The 21,512-nt window shown below is 55.1% G+C and overlaps 2 protein-coding genes across 7 annotated transcripts; both read right to left on the minus strand.

The window, feature by feature from the left end:
• On the minus strand, nt 1-15,656 carry FAM76A (family with sequence similarity 76 member A). Of its 4 annotated transcripts, XM_062628811.1 has the most exons (11): nt 15,559-15,656; nt 14,685-14,749; nt 13,915-13,969; nt 13,238-13,390; nt 12,481-12,638; nt 11,918-12,004; nt 11,178-11,309; nt 7,896-8,031; nt 7,565-7,666; nt 2,338-2,438; nt 11-1,134 (listed from the first exon to the last, which is right to left on the minus strand). In XM_062628811.1, the coding sequence occupies exons 1-10, from the start codon at nt 15,637-15,639 to the stop codon at nt 2,376-2,378; spliced, it is 1,032 nt and encodes a 343-aa protein (XP_062484795.1). In that variant the 5' UTR covers nt 15,640-15,656; the 3' UTR covers nt 11-1,134; nt 2,338-2,375. The 4 variants fall into 4 exon arrangements, with proteins under 4 accessions (XP_062484794.1, XP_062484795.1, XP_062484793.1 ...); XM_062628810.1 differs by having other exon boundaries at nt 1-2,438; XM_062628809.1 differs by lacking the exons at nt 11-1,134; nt 2,338-2,438 and adding an exon at nt 4,016-5,819.
• Nucleotides 15,657-16,852: 1,196 nt separating this feature from the next.
• Nucleotides 16,853-20,526, minus strand: LOC134168755 (digestive cysteine proteinase 1-like). Of its 3 annotated transcripts, none has more exons than XM_062628776.1 (11): nt 20,427-20,526; nt 20,047-20,106; nt 19,779-19,871; nt 19,481-19,653; nt 19,025-19,265; nt 18,299-18,500; nt 17,967-18,160; nt 17,769-17,860; nt 17,522-17,683; nt 17,178-17,367; nt 16,853-17,051 (listed from the first exon to the last, which is right to left on the minus strand). In XM_062628776.1, exons 1-11 carry the CDS (start codon nt 20,494-20,496, stop codon nt 16,864-16,866), a joined length of 1,665 nt encoding a protein of 554 aa, XP_062484760.1. In that variant the 5' UTR covers nt 20,497-20,526; the 3' UTR covers nt 16,853-16,863. The 3 variants fall into 3 exon arrangements, 2 of the variants coding, with proteins under 2 accessions (XP_062484760.1, XP_062484761.1); XR_009966661.1 differs by having other exon boundaries at nt 16,914-17,051; nt 17,522-17,652; XM_062628777.1 differs by lacking the exon at nt 17,967-18,160 and having other exon boundaries at nt 17,522-17,652.
• Nucleotides 20,527-21,512: the final 986 nt, after the last annotated feature.

Genomic DNA, 21,512 nt, shown 5'->3' on the forward strand with positions numbered 1-21,512 from the left:
CCCCCTCATCCCCCCGCCGCGGGCAGCCACCGACGGCTGCACTGATAACAGCCTGCTGCTGCTCGGCAGCCTGCACACGGCAAAGTCCAGCCCATGGGAGCTGCTGCACAAACAACTCCGGATTTGCCTGGAAACAGCTTCCAGCAGCTCCGGGCCCGAGCTCCGGCCCATTAACCCAGCATGGCATGAACTCAATGTGGCGGCACAGCCAAGAGTGTCAGATGCCCCCTGGACGGCTGCTCCTTGTCCTTGTCCCCTTCCCGGCGCGGCTCAGACACCCAACACCCTGCTGCTATTTATAGGGGTGTTTTGCTGTTTCTGCTCTCCCCTTTCCGTCCCCCCCCAAAAGCTCTGGACACGAGGGTGACACGTTGACAGGGCCACAGGGACCACGGGGCTGTGGTGAGAGGTGGGCTCACCTCTCCAGGCAGTGATCCCGCTGGAGATGCTGCCAAGTACCCGATGTAAAAATATCCCATCAGAAGACAGCAAAGGCTGTGCCAGGAGGATGTTTTCCCCGGAGCTGGCACGCTGGTGCAGGGAGCAAGAGCAGAGCAGCCCACAATTAATCCCATCTGTTCCACAGCCCCAGGTCAGCCCATCCCAGCCGATAAGCACCAGAGTTTGCACCTTGCCATGCGGGTGCCAGAATCCTGGAGTGGTTTGGGTTGAAAGGGACCTTAAAGCACACCCAGGGCAGGGACACCTTCCACTAGAGCAGGTTGCTCCAAGCCCTGTTCAACCTGGCCTTGAACACTTCCAACGGACGGTGACTCCAGCACTGCCCTGGGCAGCCTGTTCCAATGCCTGAGCACCCTTTGAGGAAGGAATAGTCCCCAGTCTCCATCTAAACCTTCCCTGGTGCAGCTTGAGGCTGTTTCCTCTTGTCCCATTCCTTGTTTCTTGGGAGCAGAGACTGATCCCACCTCACTGCAACCTCCTGTCAGGTACTTGTAGAGAGCAATAAGGTCCCCCTGAGCCTTCACCAGGTCCCTCAGCCATTCCTCCTCAGACTTGTGCTCCAGGCTCTGTTGCCCACTTACTCCTCAAGGAATTACAACTGGAGGAGGGTTTCTCCCTGCTGGTTGATCCCAGGCACACAGCAGCATTCCAGTGAGGCCCAATGCAATATTCCTTGGAAAAAGGGTGACAAAGGAGATGCAACATTTCCTCGAGAGAGGAACCCGAGAGCTGAACCCAACCACCCTGTTCCCAGCACCACCAATCATGGGAAACAAGCGACTGCTCAGCAATTCCTTAGGGACTGACAGTGCTCGAGACGCTGACTGGACAAGTCTCGCTTGGGTCGAAGAGCTGCAAGGAAGCTGAGCAGAGAGGCAATGCCTATTGCTCAACATAAGTCACCTTAGAGCAAACAGCAAGGTTGACTGGGGACAACTGTTTGGGACATCACCAGGTCTGTGGTTTTGGCCAGCCTGGACTCTGAGGACAAAGGGAAGCAGCAGAGACCATGCAGGGACTGTCCATAGGGAGCCCCTGGAGCAGATAAGACACCCATCATTAAGTGTTTCCCTTCCTCACATGCCCCACTCCTGTAGGAAGATGTGGGAGCTGGATCACCCCCATGGCTGGTCACCCCACACCTCCCCACTAACAGCCTCCAGTGGGAAAACCCACCAGCCCCAAGCCTTGGGGAGCTGGAAGATGGAAGCCCACCCCTTTGTGGGGAGAAGATTCCTCTGCAGCTGCAGCGTTTGGAGCCATAGAGGTCACTGCTAATGTGGTCCTTGGTACTGCAGCACCTGCGAGGCCAACAGGAGCATCCTGCTCCATCGGTGTTTCTATACCAAAGGAGGATGGACACGTCTTCTCCAGCATAAATACCTTAGAAACAATGGTTCCTACTGGTTTGTGATCCTCACTGCTCTGGAAGCTTTGGGAATAGCAATAGGAGGGAGCTGCTATCCCCACGTGCTCTGGGAGCAGGGACTGAACACAGTGGAGCTGGTCCAGAACTGGTAAGGACGGGGGTTACAGCCAAAACACCTTTGGACTCCTGGAGCTCTGGAGATTCCCTTTGGAAGAAGGCAAAGGGCAGCTGAGTTTTCTTCATGGAAATCTTGTGAAAAAGAGAAAAACTCCATCCCAAAGGAGCAGGTCTCACTGCCAGTTTGTTCCCTTCATCTCCAGCCCAAGGCTGCTGCTCTCCTCTCCTGGCTCAGCTACAGCACATCACTTACTACAGCGTGAAAGGATTTAAAGATCCTCAGTGTTGGGGTTCTTTAAAGCCCATTTTAAAGCCTGTTGCCCCCACTGCTCCCAGGAAAGCCCAGCAATGAGGGAGGAATGGAAGGGAATGTGGTGCTGAGTAATTACCAGGCTGGTTAAGTCGGCTGACTTCTGCTTGAGCAGGTTTAGTTCTGCTGCAGGTACATGCTATTAGGCTGCAAAAGAGCTCCAGATCCTTGCCAGGGGCCCTGCAAGACGGTAAAGGAGATATTTAGGCAAGTAATTACTTAAGACAAACCAGGTTAAAATCTAATCCTCTTGGTTAGGAAGTGCTTTGCAAACCCAAGCACCTTCAGCTGCAGAGGCACTGAGCTTCAGGCAAGGCACAGCCAAAGATCAGCTCAGCTGAAAGGACTGGAATAGGGAAAAAACCTGGAACTCAGTTTTTACCTGGATTTGGTTACTAGCAAGTGGCTGAGATCCATGTGTCCTATTTAGGTGTGTTCAGTTACTATGAAAACTGTGTTTTCCTAAAGCTTTGGAATAAAGCAATCACAACCCAAAATGAACTGAATATATCCATGTATCCATCTGCAAGCACTGGATAAACCAGGTAAAGGCAGGAGCCAGCCATTTCTTACCCAATGCCTGGCTGGAAAGTGCAGCAATTCCCTGAATCCAGCTGGAATCTCCCTGCAGCTCCACCCGGCAGACACCAGGAGGTTCTTTGCTTGGCTCCAGCTCTCCCCGCTGGGTCGGAGCTCAGCCTTTGGCACATCAGCTCTCATCTATCTCCTGCCCTGCTGTAAAGCATGATAATTGGGCCCATTCCCATTGCTGTGCTCAGCAGAGATAAAGCACCCTGGAAGCGCCAAGCACCGCTGGCACACTCAGGCAGCAGCAGGAAGGTGCCAGCTCACCTTCTCAAGGGGCAGTTCGTCATCCAGGCACCTGAAAGCAAGCATAAGGAGGAGGAAGAAGAGGGATAAGGAGCTGCTGAAGGCTGCAGATTTAAGGCTCAGCTCAGTGACACGCTGTGAAGGACACATTGCATGAAGCACAGTGGTTTGGAACCCTCTCCCTGTGTATCCCCAGGGGGTTCTGCCCTGATTGAAGGCACTAAGCCCTGGTTTTTGGCACAGGTACTTGTAGGAGGCATCCCCCTGCGCTGCAGAAACAATGGAAGGCTGCAGGGCTCGAAGCAGGAGAGCTAAGATTTGCCTTTCCCCACCCTGCAATGCAGGGAGCAGACGTTCAAGGACACAGCAGGTCCTTGCCCGGTGTAAACAGGCAGGGAAAGCACTCAGCGCTGACCTGCAGCTCCCACAGGACAGGGACATTCCCAAATTGAACTCTCCAGGAGGTTTTCACTCCCGGATTTCTGTTGGGAAATGAAAAGCTTTAAGAAACAAAGCCCAAAGCCCTGGTCTTCCTCCAGAGTTGGGGCTGGGATAAGGGGAAGGCTTCATATGGTGCTTACTCACCTCCCCTGCACCCCCCCTTTTCCTCCTGGCTTCTTGTTTCTATGCTCTGCCTTCATTCTTTGGGAAGAAAATACAGCCCAGATCCCGTGGGATGCAGCTGGATGGGTCCTGGGAAGCTGGATGTAACCAAGTAACAAGGAGCCTAGCAACAGCCTTCATCAGGAGGATTTAAAGGGGGAAATGAAAGCAGCAAACAACAGAAACCCAGCATCTCAGTCCCAAACGCAACCAGACTGCAAAGCAACACTATGGGTGCTTCGACCACCAGGTGCTAAAGCAGTTGTGGGCAGGGGAAGGTGCTTTGGTTTTCCGGCAGGTAAAGAAGAAGTCTGAGACACAGATGAGGCTTTTTGAAAACACTTTTACAGTCGCCAAAGAGTTTTGTACAAATCAAAGCATCCCGTTGAAAATCGCCATTAGTACAAACATACAAAGGAACGATGTTCGACTACAAATCATCAGCTACTCGAGTGCATGATCCATTCAGCACAGTTAAAAAACCCCCATCATATATACAACAGGGCCCTTCTCCCTCTTCTTTTACCCTGAGGGAGGTGAAAAAGCAAAGCCCCCAGTTAAAAAAGCCCCACCAATGCACCTCATATCCTAAAAGGTGTGAAGTAGAAAATCTGGGGTAGTATTTCCCTGCTGGCAAAGGGCAACAGCTTCAGTTTTGTCTTCTTGTTTTCACCTCAAAATAAACCCATACAACCAAAACCAAGCCCATGGCGTTGGGTCGGATGCTCCAGCATGCTCCTGCCATGCTGGGAGCCAACATCATCCCAAAAAGTGCCTTGAGTAAAGTCATCTTTAATAGGGAAAACCCAATCAACACAGGCTCGAGTGAAGAGCTTCATAAAAGCCCTGCATCAAAAAGGTTTCTCCTCTCTCTATCCACCTTCAGCACCAGACCATGGTTCCATGTCCCACTCCTCCTCTCTGCATCCGGCCCCACACATGGCTCCTCATGCTCTGACTGGTGCTGGGATGCTGAGGAGCTCTCCTGCCCTCTGGGAGCTGCACCCCAAGAGGCAGAGCACGGGGAGTGCTCACCTCAGAGGTCTGTGGTCTCTGGGCTGCTTCCAAGAAGTACGTCCCTGTTCCAGGGAGCTTTCATAGCCCTTTGATTCCGCTGGCTTCTGCTCAGCAGTGAGGAACAGCCCTGGAGAGCCCCACAGAACACTTCCTGAGGAAGCACTTTCCTAATCCAAGCCCTGCTTCTGCAGCTGGAAGGGAGCTCTGGGGAGCTCAACCCATGGAGCAGAGGGCACAGCCAAGCCTTGGATGCTCCTTTTGTAAAGAAACAAAGTGAAAGATGCTTGATCACACCAAGCTGCAGAAGTCATCAATGCCCCACAGGTCACCAAGTAACCAGGAGGAAGGGGGGGGTGGTGTCCTGTATCCTTACACTCTGGCTCCCAACCTGAAATCTATTGGAAGAAAACAAGAAAACACAACCCCAGGCAGTTTGGTTTTTCCATAGAAAAGAAGAAAAAACCCAGAAACAAACCCAAACCCCCCTTCCAAGAGAAATACAAAGCCCCCATTTTGGGAGCATCTTCCAAAAAGGCTGGACCAAGCATTCTCAGCAGTGGCACAATGTTCCAGTAACGTCTGTCGGGCTGGTGATTTATCAGCTTCCTTTTGAAAAGGGAAGAGCTGAAGGGAAACCAAGCTCCCACCACATGCAGCTCCCAACGGGCCATGGCTATTGCCTCACAGCAGCAGGTTGGGAACCAAGCAAAGTCTCTAATGCAGCAGGTTCCTCTTTGCAAATAGAAAGGGTTGGCAGTGGTAGGAACTGAAAGAGACATTTAGGATGGCTGGGACCTCTCCCCATGGATCACCGTGGTTCTAGGCTGGTATTGAACAGAGATGGACGGGGACCAGCCATGCTCAGGATGCTGTCGAAAGGCAACACACACACACCAGGCGTTTCCATGGAGTCCGCAGCAGGGGGAGAGGGACCACACTGAGGTTTTGGCTTCCAGCGCTCAGGCAGGTCTCCCAGAGTCCTTGGCTAATGCTGGGGAAAGCTCCCACACTGGGGGTTTGGTTCTAAGGGGAGGTTATTGCTCCCGACTTCTCAGGCTTTTTGCCCTTCGATAGGGCAGCTGCTTGCTTCAGGAGTTCTCTGTTCTTGGCCTGGAAACACAGTGAAAATGGGGATTTAATGGATCATCATTAGTTCTTGGGCTCCTAGAATTGGCTGGCCACAAACTGCTGGCTTCAAGCAGGCAGATGAAAAAGGAGGTGAATATGGCTCTGTGGCACCACAGCACGAGCTCAAGTCTGGCATCTCATCTCTAAGCACCTAGAGATGGTCCACCCCTCATGGCCCACAGCTGTAAGGAAGAATTGATAGCCCTGCATTCCTACCAGCTTTCCAAACCCATGAGAGCACCACTTCCTGTGGTTTGCACTTAATTAAAACTCAGATCAACTTACAAACAAGGCTCTCCAGCCCCTTTTACCAGACTTTGGAGCTCACTCTCCTCTATTCTAGGAGATAAATCATCTCCTAGCCTATGATAAACCATGCTCCAGAAGTAGGGTAAGGGGTAAAACCTGTGTGAAGACAGATACAGGTCCTCTGCATTCGTTCTCAGTGAATGAATGACTATGTAAAGAGGAATTAAATCATCTGCTCCACTGCTGCACACAGTAAAGCAGCTTCTTTTGCCTCCTGCAGATTGGAAGCATACAGGCAACTCCTGCTTCCCCCCATGGAAAAAAAAAAGACAAAGCAACAGCATATTCTAACAGTGAATCATAGGAACACTTCAAGGCACCTTCAGTACACCGAGAGGATGTGAACTTTTATTTGGCATCAGTGAAGAGAAGTTTCCAGAGCCTCAGTCAACACCAGCTGAAGGAAAACACTGGGACACAACAGAGAGAATGTATTCCAGGCAGGAAAGCACTGCAAGGAGGGCTCATCTTCCTCTTAGCCTTTGACCTCCTGGCCAAGGCAAGCAAAAAGTGGAGGTTTGGGCTAATGGCAATGTCTATTCCAAACTGGAGCGTTTGGACACCCAAACAGGAGGAAGAGAGCTCAGGGCTGACACGGGCAGTGCAGGATCGCTAAGAGCACGGATCAGTGGCTCTGTCAGCCCCTCAAACACAACCCACCAGTGCTCATGAGGATGGGAACACATCCAGTCCTCTGCACATTACACACACACAGACAGAACCTGTCTTCCACTCTGATCAGTGACTTGGGGGTGTGTTGCTGGAGGAGGGGTTGTTTGCTCCAGGGGAATGTAAGCCTTTTGTCTTAGCCCCTCCTATTTCTCATTGCTAGGGCTTGAGATCATTCCATCCCCCAGAGCAATTAAAGGGTACAAAGTTCATTTCTGTGCCTGCCTTCTTCCCTGTAACCAGCTCCCCTTTGACCTGATCTCTTTGGTGGCTCACAGGGTATTCATGCTGATTGTCTGCCTACCGTTTCCACGGCCATGACAGGAATCCTGCTCTCCCTGTTCCCTCAAACCTGCTTGATTTGGACTCCAGAGATCCAATGCTAAGGAACTGACAGCTGTTGCTTGAGCTTTTATTCTCTCTGGTTGCTGGTCCCATAAATCACATTAGAAAGGGGGGCAGACAAAGGTTCTACAGTCTGGAGAAACAGGTTCAAACCTGATTTTGGCAGTAGCTAAAATGAGTTTGATGGTTCCTCTCAACTATACAATAGAGTAAGAGGAGAGAGCAGCAAGGTGAATATAAATAGGGGTTACAATGCACTGCAGCCTGCTACAGAACTGGCAGGACAGAGAGGAGAGGGCTGAGGAGCATTAACAGAGCTGTGTGTGCAGCAGCTCACAAGTGACTGTTCTCAGTCACTCCTGGGTCCAGCAGAGCTTAGCAAATGAGAACAAAAAAGCTGTCACCTGTAACTGCTCCATGACCTCCTTGTGTGTCTTCTCCATCTGGTTCATCTTTGCCCTCATCTGCGACTCCTGGTACTGCAGGTCAGCTTTCAGCTCGGTGATCTGCAAAGAAACCAGTCAGGAGCAAGTGAGCTGGAAGAAGAGATTAATGCCTTCACCCCCATGCACCCTGCAGAAACTCTGTGAGACTGGATGAGTTCAGGAACATGCTGGGGGAGTGCAGCCAGAAACTCTCTTCCTCATTCCCAAGATAAAGCCAGACTCCATTGGAGTGTGATCTGTGTGAAGATGTCAGCATCTGATGTGGGGGGAAGCAAGCCAAGGGCTGTACCTTCTTCTCCTTCTCCAAAATCATCTGGTCTTTCTGGTGCAGCATCTTCTTTAGAGTAGCCACTTCCTCCTTCAGCTGGGCAATGATAACAAAGTGGTCAGTGCCAGGAGAGTCCAGGGCGAGGTCTGGAGAAAAACTGCAGCAAGAACAGGGAGAGGCTCTCATCACAACCCCTTCTCTTCACCAAGGCAGGGAAACCCCCCCGCCCAGAGGGTACTGGAGGAGAAAAGGAATCATTTAATGACACACTCCTTGAACGCAGGGGGCACCTGTATCCCCGCTCTGGATGCCACAGGAACACAAGGAACAGGGATTTCATGTGCCATATCAAGTTGTGTTGTTGCACAATCAGCAGGGATGCAGCACTGCTATGGGTGACCATCAACCAGTGTCGGCAGCAACCATTCCAACAGTCCAGATCTTTATTCAAACCCAGGAGTTGAGGACAGGAATGAAGCTAATGAACCTTCATGCAAACACAGAGGAACTCTCTTTGCTCTTGGATGTACAGCAAAACCTCACTGAGTTCAGAGCAGGAAAGGCTCTCTCCAGGAAGAGGAACAGCTGCACTTACACACCACCAGGCACTCTAACCCTAAACAACCAGCTGAAAACTTACCTGGACATGAGTCACCCACCTGCACTGGTAATCCCTACATTCCCCTACAAGGCAGCCAGTGACCTGGGCAGCCACACAGAGCCTTGCAGTGTGCACTATTTCACATCACAAAATATGATAAGCTGCAGCCACAGGCGCAGAGAGCTCACCTGATCTTTGCCTGCTGTCTGCTCCTGACTGCTGTCATGGTAAAGCTGTTTTTTATCTCTTGGTGTGTTAAAAGGGCAGCACCCTCCCAGCCACACACACCTGAAACTGCTGAATTAAACTGGAACAGCAATAAAAGAACAAAGCTTTGCCTAGGAGATTACTTCAAGTCTGGCCCTTATCAGGCCTATATAGATAATATAAAGATCTGCTATAAAGATCAAGAGCCAGGGTTACCTGAAGGCCAGCTCTTTTTAAAGCCTCCAGAGTAAGTCAACACGTCCTAAAGCCTGCATTCAGCTCTAAAGCTGCAGTGGGCTGGGGAAGGCATGGTTTGAACCTCAGTCACTGCCTCTGTCAAGACACCTCCAGGCCCCATGTGGCCACCAAGGCAGAGGGGACTGGCTGCTCATCATGTCTGGAAATCACCCATTCTCTGATTAGAAGCACACCAATTGGACTCACCAGCAAGGATAGGGCAGAAGGAAAGGCTCTTTCCACCTCAGTGCTGGGGAGCTACAGGGGGAAGCTAAGCAGGGACAGCATCACAGACGCTGAGAGATACGGCAGGTCTCTGCGCCCATCACTGTGCTGCTCACCCTGGGCAGCTCTCAAGTGCACAAGAGGTTCATACATGCTGGGAATCTTTCCATTTCAAAACTATTCCCGGGTTTCCCGAGTGCAGGCTGTGCACAATGATGGTGGGTGCTCCAGCACCTTCCTGTGTGCAAGCTTGTTACTAACAGTAGCTTTCATTTCCCACTCAGTGCAAATATGCTGAGGAGGAGAGAAAGGATAGATTAAAACCCCAGCCACCACAGGGAGAAAGCTTCCTCACTAATTCCCTCTTGCTGACACCCAAGCAAGCTTCCCTCCTGCCAAAGAGTGCCAGGAGATGCTCCCATTTCCCTGACCAGCTCCAGCAGGAAAAGCTCCCTCCTTGGCAGCTCCTGTTGCCAAGCTCCCTCTCCCTGTGGAGCAAGGAAGGGGAGACCCAGCCCTGCCACCCAGCGGGAAGAAGGGACAGGAGGATCAGCAGCACTCAGGAGCCGCAGGCAGAGCTGGTGCCTGTCCCCGGGGTCTGCACCCACGAGTGGGTGCCAGTGGGCAGCATCCCCTCCTGTCACGTATGTGAGCACAGCCCCTTGGAATAGGACAGGGGGCCACTGCTCTCCATGTCTGAGCAGGATAAAGCGCATGTCTCTGAAGCACATGGATGAGCTACTGTTGCTTCCAGTGGAGAAGGAGGGAAAACTGGAGCAATTCCAAAGACACCTGCCTCTCTACTGAACAAAAAAGGAACCAAATGACTGTTCCATCATGGAATAAGTTGGGTTGGAAGGGACCTTAAAGCTCATCCAGTTCCAGCCCCCTGCCACAGCAGCAACACCTTCCCTAGAGCAGCTTGCTCCAAGCCCTGTCCAACCTGCGCTGGAAATTTGGCTGGAGTCAGAATGTGCTGCACAGCTAATCTCAGCAGTGAAGAGGTGCTGGTTGTGTCTCACCCCACTCCAGGCTACACTGTACTGCAGCAGACCCTAACAATCTTCTACATAATGGGGCAAGAAGAAGGAGTTTTGGGGGGGTCTCAACCCCACAACCCCCTACCCAGCGACTCCAAAACGTCACATAATGAACCACCATTCTTGTTGCACTCCAGAAGCAGAGCCCTGGGTCTATTTGAGGCAGCTGCTGCCTGCCTTTCCTACAGCACATTGCTGGAGCTCTTCAGGAGTTGCTAAAATTACCCCCAGTTTGTTGCTGGGAGTCATCAAATAGTGTGTGGCAAGGAGCAGAGCCTTGGCAGGAGCCAGGCTCACAACAAGAGCAAAGGAAGGCGTTTGATTCCTCTCAGACAGGCTTCTGGTTTGCACATGAATGACTGAGCAACTGATGCCAGAGCTGGGGACCTTTTCCTTCTTGGCCACTTGCCCTTGGTCATCGTGCTTGTAGTAAGCATGGTTAAAGCCCTTCCCAAATCTTCGCTCACGAAGCCGAGCCACCAATCTGCAGCAGGGTATTACACAAATGGGCTACTACAGTGAGTTGTTAGCCCAGGCTTTAGTGAGCAGATGGCAATACCTGGTGCTGTCCTACAGCCTCAGAAGGCAAGCAGGAGCCCCTCGAGAGGGAAAGCTGCTGCAATACTAATGGGCTGCATGAGTTCTACCAGGGACTTAGCTCCAGTCTCTGCTCTGGCTCCACCAGCACTGAATTCAGATGAGTTCTACTTCCCATTGGAGCATTTCAAACATGAACAACTGCTGACAAGGTGTCAGTGGTATCTATAGCACAGATGCAATCTGTGATCTGAAAAGATGACATTCAAGGCAGGTAGTGATTCATTCATTACCAGTGGTTCTAACAGACCCTTTGGCACTAATGAGCCTATGCTCTGTGCTCCCAAATCACTGCTGTTGGGACAGAGATCCACCAAGAGGGATGGTTTCCATGGATGAGGCAGTTCCCAGGGAAGGAGGGAGGGCAAGAGGGGAGAAAACAACTCGTGCTCTCACTTCAGGATGTCAGTGCCTTGAGAAACAGGACAATGGTGGGCACCGAGACTCTGTTGGGAAGCAGCCCACGGCGCCAGCGTGGACGGGGCACTCTGGATAGGGGGACAAAGCATCTCGGGAGAGGAAGGAACGCTGAGAAGCAGAGAGGAAAGGCAGGAATGAAAATCTGCATGTACAAGACCATAAAAAAATCAATCAAAATCCACCTCAATCTTCCCGTTTCTGCTATCTCCCATTCCGCTGCGCACGCAGCATCAATCCAGCACAAACTCTGACATCAGGATGGAATCTGATGCTTTCCAGCCAAGCTTCTGGCTTGGGAGCAGAGGAGGGATACAGGAGGTGAGTCTCCATCCTCTCCTCCAAGGCAGCCTCCCTGCAGACCAGGCTGATAGCCCCAAAAGCACAAAGGCTGCAGAGCTCAAGTCAAGAGCGTAGCCAAGAGCCCCCCTCTCCCTCTAACTGCGGGGAGAGGCTGGAGCTGATCTGGCTCCAGGGAGCTCAGCCAAGGAGCAGGTTCTATTTTAGCAGGTCCAGGCACTAGGTATTAATTTCCTCTTCAAACTTATGCCTAAATGGCAAGGAACACTGGGCTGCCAGGTTCTGGAGAGCTGCTAACGCAGCCCCTCGATGTCCCAAAACTCAAGCATAGCTTCCTGCTATTCACACAGCACTCTGTCTCATATAAAACTTCGAAAACAAGACAGCCCACCCCCAATTTCCCCATGTTCCAGGCTCACCTGTCACCATTGGCAGATATAGCATCAAACTTGGCTTTCTTCTTTGGGATTTCATTCTGAATAGAAGAGGTGGATAGGGTTTTCTGGCTGGAAAAGAAATGAGGAAATGGGATGTCAGAACCTGAATGACTTGCAGTCGAAGAGAGAGAAGCAGATAAATATTCCCACCCACTTTAAGCCCATTAAACCAGTATTTTCTAGCACAAGAATGGTAAAAAATGCTGGAGACTAAAAATAAGCAGGCACCAGTGCGTCAGTCAGAGCAGTAGGCAGGTGAAGAACTGCTGCTCCCAATCTCCATTTCAAATCACGGAATTCCACACATGCACTTGAGCTGGAATTACATACAAGTTCAGGAAGCTTAAGCACTGGTGGCCTACGAGTCTACTCCAGCACAGTGGGCTTTGCAAACTGGCGAAGCCTCACTTAGGCAGAGCCTCCTGAACAACAGCCCAAAACCCATCACTGAAGGTGGGTGCTTCTCCCAGTTCCTTTAGGAAGTGCACCTAAGGAGCATGGAGCAGCCAGGCCCCCCAGTTGCTCACCCTGTACACGCGGATTACCTGTTGTAGTGGCTGCCACTGCTGAGCCTGCTGTACTGTTCCTTCTCCTGCAGGCCTGCTCGGGAGGAGCTGCTCAGGTGTTTGCACTGCTCTTTGGTCTTCTGTAGGACCCGTTTGTAGGACAGCGTGCACAACCAGCACAGCAGCTTCCCATCCACCTGCAACGTGAGAGTGGGGCAATCTGGGGTCTTGTTTTCAGCCCACAAACCAAACAGGGTGAAGGCAAGAAGCAACTTCAGGCTTCAGATCACATATGAACAAGCAGTGACTCAAGAAGTGCCTGGAAAGGGTTAGCAGTGCATCTGGCATGGCTGGTACAATGCAGACAGGGTTCCTCAAAAGAAGCTTCTCCATCCTAACTACAGCCTCTGCCAGGCTTTGCTTACAGCCCATCTAACAGCACCCATTCACCAGGACAGGCTAACTCAAGTGGGATTTCAAAGCAATGCCAAGGAACAGTTTGTGCCAGGGTGCAAACCCAAACAGCAAGGGTCTCATCCTGAGGACAGGGATTATCAGTGCATTATCCCAAAGGACCAAGGGGTGGTTACAGCCTGCAGGAACAAGGCTTCAAGCCTCCTAAGAAGCACTTGTGTTGCTGAAGCAAAGGGTGGCAGAAGCATGGAATGTGCTTCCTGGCGGAGGTATGACACTTCCAGCTCCTTCAGTCTATGTCCCAAATACTGAAGGGTGTGGACAGACAACCACTGTGATCAACCTTTTTACCTTTTTGGCCTCCTTTTACAGAGATACTGACCTTTTTCCTATCATCCTTCCTGTCAAAGGCACACTGCTGCTTGCACTGCTCACAGGAGTGTGGAGGGCCATACTTCTTCTCCGAGTTTGTGCACCGCTGGCACTTGTTTCCAATAAATGCTGCTATGATGTTGCAGTACTGGCAGGGTTTGGGCTTTAAGAAACAAGAACAGAGAGAAAATATAGCACTGCCTTCTAATTACACCAATACATTGCTCTTTCCGCTTCTCCCCGTCACTTCCAAGCTTGTATTTCCTTGTTCCAATCCGAGACGTAACGCAGCTGGACTCCTGGTCTCCAGCTAAGTGTATTTAGCACCCAGACCACTTATCAAGTGCAATAAAATAACTGGAAAATCTATAATACAATCCAAATCTCTTTTTCAGATTCCAGACAAGCATGAAAGAAAGATTTAGCACTGCTTCCTGCAGCAATCTCAGCTTTGTGTAAGCACGCTCTCATTTCTATCGGCTACCCAATAGTCCATTTCCTGGCCTCAAATGATGCAGAGCTGCTCTTTTCTGTGTGAAAGGAGAGAAAAGGTAAAAGCTTCACCCTTGAGGGACCTGCATGTTATTGATCAGTCGTGCTATTACAACAGAGCAGCCCATAAACTGCTCTGGGAGCCAGCAGGATAGACGAGGAAGACGAAAGGAACAAAGGCTGCTGCTCACTTACTGTGCCGTAGAGCTTCACATTCTGAGCGCACTTCTTGCATATTGTGTTGGTTTTGCTATTAAAAGAGAAGGACAGATCATTCCATTAACACTTCCCCAAAGAACATTAAATCCATGGTTTAGGATCCCAGTCTCCCCTGTGCTCAGTCTCTAGTGGCGAGACTGTATTCGTCTTCACTAGGGACTCAGATATCAAAGTGTGTTTCTTATCCCCATCTGGTTGAGGATAATTTGCCTGAAAGTGCTATTACAAAAGGCAGCTTTTACTTAAGGCATCCCCAGGTGCCACCAGGTCCTCCCAAATACAGGAGTCCGAGCACCGGCTGATTGGCAGCAAGCGTGATTCAGCACTGGTGACTGGATGAGGAGGTTAAGGCAGGGCAGGGCAGAGGTGGTTTTGTCCAACACACATAGGAAAGAACGTCTCACACAACTGGGGTTACCAATTCTTCCTCTGTAACTTGCACAGATAAAGAAAACACATTAGGAAATGAGTTTTGGGTACCAGAAATCAGGTGAGAGGGAAGCTGGTGGGAAGGTGCACCCAGCTCCTTCATCGCAAGATGCATCTAAGCACTGACCAAAAACCAAACCAAGCAAAAAGTGCACACTTAAAGACACCACAGACTTGCCTAGAAGACCTTTGAAGAAGGCCAAGTCCTCCACAGCAACAGCCTAGAGATTAAGGCTCAGTCACTGAAGGGGTGGAATCATTCTGGTGTGCCTGCTCTATAGAAAACACTGGGCTCCCCCACTTCAGAGGGCATTTACCTTTCCTGCTGGAATTCAGTCCTGCAGTAAGTGCATTTGACAATGGGGTGTGCAATCCGGCACTCCTGCAGAACAGCAGCACCGGGTGAGAGGCAGCGCTTCCCTCCCACACCCCAGGTCACCCGCTGACCCCACGCACACCCACCCACCAGGCAGGACACTTCCTCCCGGTACAGTCACGCTGCTGACAGCAGCGGGAGGCTGGCAGGAGCCACGTGTGTCACAGGTAAAGGGAGGGCTTATCTGTGCCCAACGCCCACTGGCCTCACCTCCCGGGGCAGGAACAGAGTGCTGCCACACGTACCCACACCTCTGCTCTTCCCAACCCAAACGGTGCCCCTAAGCTCACCCCTCTCCAAAATACCAGAAGATCCCCGCTAAGAATCCCCAGTCCCTTCCAAACATCCCTGGATCCCCCAACGCTCCAAGCCTCTCCCCCTGTCAACGCTCCAACCCTCCATCCCAAACAGACTTCCCCCAAGAACATCACCCACCTCCCTCCCAATTCGCCCCCAGTGGCCCCATAAATCCCTCTCCAGCACCCCCGGACACCTCCCAGCACCCCCGAACACCCCCAGCACCCCCGAACACCCCCCAGCACCCCCGGACACCCCCCAGCACCCCCGGACACCCCCAGCACCCCCGGACACCCCCCAGCACCGCCTGGCAAACAAGCAGTCTCTCATTACCGCACACTCCCAGCTCCCCCCACGCCTCCAGCCCCTCAACACCTCCCCCATGCCCCCCACGTGCCCTGAGGCCCCCAAGAGCCGCCCCAGCCCCCCTATGACCCCCGCCACAAGCAGACCCCGTCCCTCTACGACCCCTCGGACCCCTTTAACCCCGCTCTCCCTCACAAACGGCCCCGCCAGACCTTGCAGAGCTGCTGGCCCTGGCTGAGCGCCTCGAAGGGGAAGCGCTGGTGGCACTTGGTGCAGGCGTACAGCGCCGCCATCCCGCCGCCCGGATTGGTTCAGCCTCAGAAGTGGGCGGAGCGATTTCGCGTCCTCCTCCTCCCTCCCCCGCCCTCTTCCCTCCGCGGGCGGTGGGGAAGGGGCGGCGCTGACGTCACGCGGTGACGCAAATAGGCCACGCCCCCCGCCCTCCGCCGTATGACGCGCGCTTCAAGGGGGGGATGTCCCACAAGGCTTTGCGGGAGGGGACCCGGAAGTGGGGGTTGGCTTGGGGTAAACCGAGCCGAGCCGAGCCGAGCCGAGCCGAGCCGAGCCGAGCCGAGCCCAGCCCTGCCGATCTGAGCATAGCCGAGCACAGCCGAGTCGGGCCGAGCCGAGCATAGCCGAGCCGAGCCGAACCGAACCGAGCCGGGCCGGGCCGGGCCGAACCGAGCCCTGCCGATCTGAGCATAGCCGAGCACAGCCGAGTCGGGCCGAACCGAGCCGAGTGTAGGGAAGGGGCTGGGCTGAACCTGGGGAAGGGGCGGGTTGGGCATGGGGAAGGGGCTGGCCATGGGGAAGGTTGGTGCTAAATCCTCTGAGCTCCCCTGGGGTGCAGAGCCTCCAGCTTTCCCCTGCGTGCTCAGCACCCCGTCTCCAAAGGGAGCCTCCAGGTGCCGCTTCCCTGTTTGTCAAAGCGCCTTTCACTGGCTGCAGCCAAGAGAAGCAAAGACAGAATAAAGCCCATCATGCCTGCAGGGTGAGCGTGCCTCTCCCAGGCACCGCCTTGGAGTCCGCAGCCCTGGTGAGGATGGTTACAGCCATCAGTGCAGCGATCACTGCAGCAGGGGGTGGAACAAGGGGAAGGAAACGAGAGGAGCTTTAAGGTCCCTTCCAACCCAAACCGTCTATGGAATGATTCGGACTTATTCCTGCTGCTGGGAAGGGGGGTGCCAGCACTGAAACCTGTGCGGTTTGGCCACGTGTAACCCAAGGGGTGAGCACTGGGTGAAACTCATCACACAGGGGTGCGGAGGCAGCCGTGGCAAGGGCTGTGTTTCACAGAGGACAGGCTGGAGCTGGCAGCGTGGCAGACAGGATCACTTCTATAGGCTTTTATTGCTATAATGGTAAATTACCTCTTCCAGAGGGCTGGGAGCATCCTCTCAGCTAATCCCTCTGCCCCACAGCTGCCTCCCAGGGCCCCATGTCCCTCTGCCAGCCCCCATCCATCTGGAGCTGCCTGCAGGGACACGGAGGGGACGGGGTGGGACACGTGTGTCCCATCAGGCCAGGATGGGGAAGGAGGCAGCAGTGGCCACACCGCAGTTGTTGTCCTTCATGGCCATGAGGATGTAGCCATCGTTGCCCCAATAGGTGGACCAGGAGTTCTTGATGAGCCAGTAGCTCTTGCCATGCAGGACCCCGTAGCCCACGGCCAGCACCGCGTGGTCCAGCGCCATTGTCTCATTGCCTGGCAAGGAGAAGACAATGGAGCCGCCTCATTCCCCATCCCTTGGAGCTGGAGCTCATTCCCAATCCCATATCCTCTGCCCGGATTCTCCAATCCCAGCGAGTGGGACGTGGACATGGGGCTCACCGCAGCGGGGCTCCTCATAGACCCCGTTGGCATAGAAGGCGAAGGACTTGTGGGAGGCGTCGATGTTGACAGCCACGGGGCCGTGCTTGACCAGCGCAGCCTTCAGAGCCGTGGCACTGCCCGGCTCCACGGTGACGTACCCGGCGAGCTGGGCCACCGGCTCTGACTGGTTGCAGTGGCAGTAGCCGTTCTGTGGGGAGGAGGCTGGGGTGGCGCTGGGGTCCCTCAGCAGGTGAGGGGGGCAGCACCCATAAGCCAAAGTGGAGCCGCCATCCGCTGCCAAAGGGATGGTCTGGGGGGGGAAGGCTTGGGAAGGGGGTGGCACTGCACCCTGCCCCCCTCACCTGCCCCAGGTAGGGCCCGTAGGACTCGGTGCTGACGATGCCACCGTGTTTCTTGATCCACTCGTAGGCTCTCCACTCCTCCCCCCCGTCACAGGCGTAGTTCCCGAAGCCCCAGGAGCAGTCGATGAGGACTTGTTGGGACAGGGGGGTCAGCACACCGGTCTGGGGAGGGGACACGCTGCAGGGATGGGGACAGGCACCCTCGTGGTGCCCCAGCCATCCCCATGGAGCGCGGTCCCGCTCCCACCTTGAGGAATAGGGCACCCTCCATCGCACCCGTGGTGGCAAAGCTCCAGCAGGAGCCGCAGACAGCCTGGTCCTTCACGGGGGTCACAGCGCCTGGGGACACATTGAGCAGGGGACGATGATGCTGTCCCCATGCAAACCCCGCTGCGCAGAGCTGGGCTGTACCCGTGCACCCTCATGGCCCCAGCACCCTCCTCACCATAGAGCCGCCAGTCGAGGCTCTCGGGCAGGATGAGGCCGGTGTAGAGCTCGCTGGGGAAGCGCTGCCCGGTGTTGGGGGCCCGGCTGCGGCGGCGGCCCCGCAGTGCAGCCAGCTCCTGGGGCGTGCGGTCGGCCAAGTGGTTCAGGGCCAGCGTGTAGGAGAGCGCGGCGCGGTTCCTGGAGTGCACGAACCTGCCCCGCGCCGGGGACGGCATCAGCTGGCACCGGCACCATCACCCGGCGTGAGGGCTTCCACCCCTCCACCTGCTGGGATGCTGCGGGAGGCAAGGAGCATCCCATCCCCGAGCCCGGCTCCCCGTCACCCCGTACCGCATGTTGTGGATGAAGGCGCGCTTGCGATGCTCGTGCTCCTCCTCGCTGCTGTAGCTCTTGCTGAAGCGCTCCTTGTAGCGGTGGAAGAGGCGGTGGTGGACGTGGTCCATCACCTGTGGGTGCCCCACGAACTCCTGCATGGGGTTGGCCACGATGCGGTGCTCGGGGCCGGCTGCGGGCCACTGTTTGCATTGCACCCCTGCCATGAGGACACAGCTCATGAGCTCCCCCCTCTGAGTGGGGACCCCCAGCCAGAAGGCACAGCGTGAGCACCCCAAATCCAGTGGGACTGTCCATCCCATATGCCCCTCTACTCTGCTTTCACCCCTCTGCCCTCTTCTGAGGCCCCACTTGAACACTGGGTGCAGTTCTGGTGTCTCCAGCATAAGGACTTGGAGCTGGCCAGGTTGGATGGAGCTTGGAGCAACCTGGGGTAGTGGGAGGTGTCCCTGCCTGTGGGACCATGAGCTTTAAGGTCCCTTCCAACCCAAACCAGGCTGGGATTCTGTGATTCTATTTGGATGCACCTCTGCATCCACACCCTCTTCCAGAGCCATCTCACCCAGCACCATGCTCGGAAAGCACCCACATCACCCCAGCTACCCAACTAATGCCACTTCTCCCTGCTTTTTCCCCACCAAACTAATTCACCCAAGTGATGAAGCTCTTGCATGAAGACAAGTGATAAAGGTGCTGCGTTTGGCAGCGGATGGGGACACTCACCCTCGGGGAGCTGGAAGACGCTGGGGGGGAAGCAGTGGCTGAAGGAGGAGTAGGTGATCTCGTACTTGTCGTAGTGAGACCCCAGGAGGCTGTTGTAGCCCCGCACCTCGTAGTGCAGGGGCACGGGGCCATGGGCAGAGCTGCCCACCCGCAGCCTGTACACGTTCTTCTTGTGGCCCCAATAGGAGATGTTCTGCCACACAGCGCAGGGCTGCCCCTGGCACCGTTCGTCCCGCACCCGCTGGGCACAGCACACGAGTTAGGGACCAGGACCACACCAGCACCGTGCCCCGTGGGGGCACCCCAGCTGCATCCCTGTCACCTCCATCATCACCCATGGGCCCATCCAGCCCTATAGGTACCCTGTATTTACCTGCCCTCGGAGGGAGGTAGTCACCAGACACCCTGCACCCACTGCCCCATCCCACATCCCGGAGGACCATGCCCAGGGCTCACCTTGAAGTTCTCCAGGCTGGGGAAGACGCTCTGCGGGGTGATGAGGTCCCCATCGGTGCCGTTGATGCGGAAGCACTTGCGGACGTTCACCTCCGTCTCCGTGGTCTCGGGAGTCACCTTGAAGCTGGCACCAAAGGGCTCGATGGAGCCCAGCTGGTAGGTGATCACTTGGCCTGGGGACAGGGACAGTGCGAAAGCCAAGCCAAAACCCCACCTCCTGGCTCCCAGGAGGCACCCAAAGGTCCTAGGGCGGGTGGTGAAGCGTCAGGGGATGGAACGGACCCCTCTCTGCACCCACCATCATAGTACTGGATGCGGCTCTTCCCCCCGCTGAGGTTGTACCAGGCTTCAAAGGGCTCCCTGATCTCCGCATAGGGCAGGCTGATGACTCCTGTGGGGACAGAGGGACTGAGACCCAGAGGCATCCCCTGTCCCCCTGCCCTGAGCCCTTGGCTGGGAGGGGAGCCCTGAGTAAGGATGGAGCCCCCCATGGCCTCACAGCGTCACCCATGGGTGAAGGTGCAGACCCCCTGCTCCCGTTGGGGTGCCCTTTCCCCAGGCGGTACCTGTAACGTGGTAGATGTCCCCAAATGTGGGGGTCTCCAGGGGAGCTTTGCTCTCTGCTCCTGGAAGAACAAATCCATGCCCCAAAGCCCTTTATGCTGCTCATTAACCCCTTACAGCAGGGTCTGCTCCCTGGCTCCCTGTCCCCTGTGCTGGTGGCAGGGCAGAGAGCAGAGCCCCAGTCCCTGCTGACCCAGAGCCCCCATCCCTGCTCTCCCTATGGTGCAGTTCGGGGCATCCCAGACCCCCCTGCACACCACAGGGCTTGGGGTGGACAAGTGTGCCCACTGCCCCTGCCCTGCTCCGGGCATGGGGACAGGGACCCCACAGTGCCCAGGCTAAGGGGCATCACCCTGACCCCCCCCCCAAGGTGGGTGCTCACCCAGCAGCATGGCAGCACCCAGCACCAGCAGCCACCCCATCCTGCACCCCCCAGCCCGTGCTGCACACATGGGTGCCTTAAATACCACTGCTGGGTGGGCAGGGAGCTGCAGGAAACCAATGGGCAAAGCCTTGGCTGGGGCTAGACCGAGGGGGAGGTGTGGCTTTAGGGGTGTGTGTCCCCCCTCCATGGGCACCCATGCCTTTCCCACCCATGCCAGGGTCTCATGGGACTTGGGGTGGGGGCACCCAGACCCCTGTGGGGCTGTGTGGCAGGGTAAAGGTGGGTGCCCCATGGACTGAGGGCTGGGTGCTGGGGGTTCCCTGTGCTCTGGGCACTTGGCATCCAGGCATTGCTGCATGCAGGGTGCTGCAGCAACCAGGGGCAGCGAGGTGCAGGGAGACCCTGCCTGGCACCCCAGAGCCCCTCTGGGTGCTCCCTGCTCCCTGGGACATGTCCCCCAGTGTAGCTGTGGGGAGCCATGGGGAGATGGGGGCTGTGTGCATCCCTGCATCCTTCCGGACACACCATCAGGGCAAGCTAGGATTGCACTTAGGGGTTTTAACTGGGAAAAGGAGAGAGATGGGCATGAAATGACAGGAGCTGCATGGAAGAACAGACCCGGGAAGGGGAGCCATGAGCAGAGTGGCCTTCACCCCTCCTGTCTGCGTGCATCCCGCTGGCCACCAGCCCAAGGTGACAGCAGCAGCAGCAGCCCAAAGCAGAGCTGATAAGGGCTCAGTTTAGACTGGCTGCATGTGCTGCCAGGGATGGGGCAGCCACAGCGTCTCCGTTCAACCCATCCCAGTGTCCCACCGCTCTCACAGGGAAGAATTCCTTCCTAAGATCCCATCCCCATCTCCCCTCGGGCAGGTTAAAGCCATTCCCTTTGTCCTGTGCTTGTGGCATCAGACGCTGCCGGCGCCACATCCCCACCCGTAGCCACAACAGGCAGTGGGGCAGAGGCTGATGCCTTCCCCCCTTCCCAGCATCCCACGCCAGGAATGTTTCAGCTCAGCAGAAATCCCTGGGCTTGTTTGTGCTCCACCTCAGGAGACAGGGCTGGAACAGCCGCTCCCCTCGCCT

Source organism: Pezoporus occidentalis, unplaced genomic scaffold (assembly GCF_034315485.1).
Source record: "Pezoporus occidentalis ecotype Australia unplaced genomic scaffold, CSIRO_AGI_Poc_V1 ctg323, whole genome shotgun sequence".
Taxonomy (NCBI): domain Eukaryota; kingdom Metazoa; phylum Chordata; class Aves; order Psittaciformes; family Psittacidae; genus Pezoporus; species Pezoporus occidentalis.

Bases quoted from the DNA above. Each gene is read 5' to 3' on its own strand.
- FAM76A (XM_062628809.1), bottom strand. From the start codon at position 15,639: ATGGCGGCGCTGTACGCCTGCACCAAGTGCCACCAGCGCTTCCCCTTC. The intron at 13,391-13,914 runs GTAAGTGAGCAG...TGTTTCTTAAAG, and splicing joins ATGTGAAGCTCTACGGCACA to CCCAAACCCTGCCAGTACTG. The intron at 12,005-12,480 runs GTAATCCGCGTG...TTTCTTTTCCAG, and splicing joins AGTGGCAGCCACTACAACAG to CCAGAAAACCCTATCCACCT.
- LOC134168755 (XM_062628776.1), bottom strand. From the start codon at position 20,496: ATGTGTGCAGCACGGGCTGGGGGGTGCAGGATGGGGTGGCTGCTGGTG. The intron at 18,501-19,024 runs GTGAGTGTCCCC...TCCTCATGGCAG, and splicing joins CGTCTTCCAGCTCCCCGAGG to GGGTGCAATGCAAACAGTGG. The intron at 17,861-17,966 runs GTGAGGAGGGTG...ATGTGTCCCCAG, and splicing joins CCTCGACTGGCGGCTCTATG to GCGCTGTGACCCCCGTGAAG.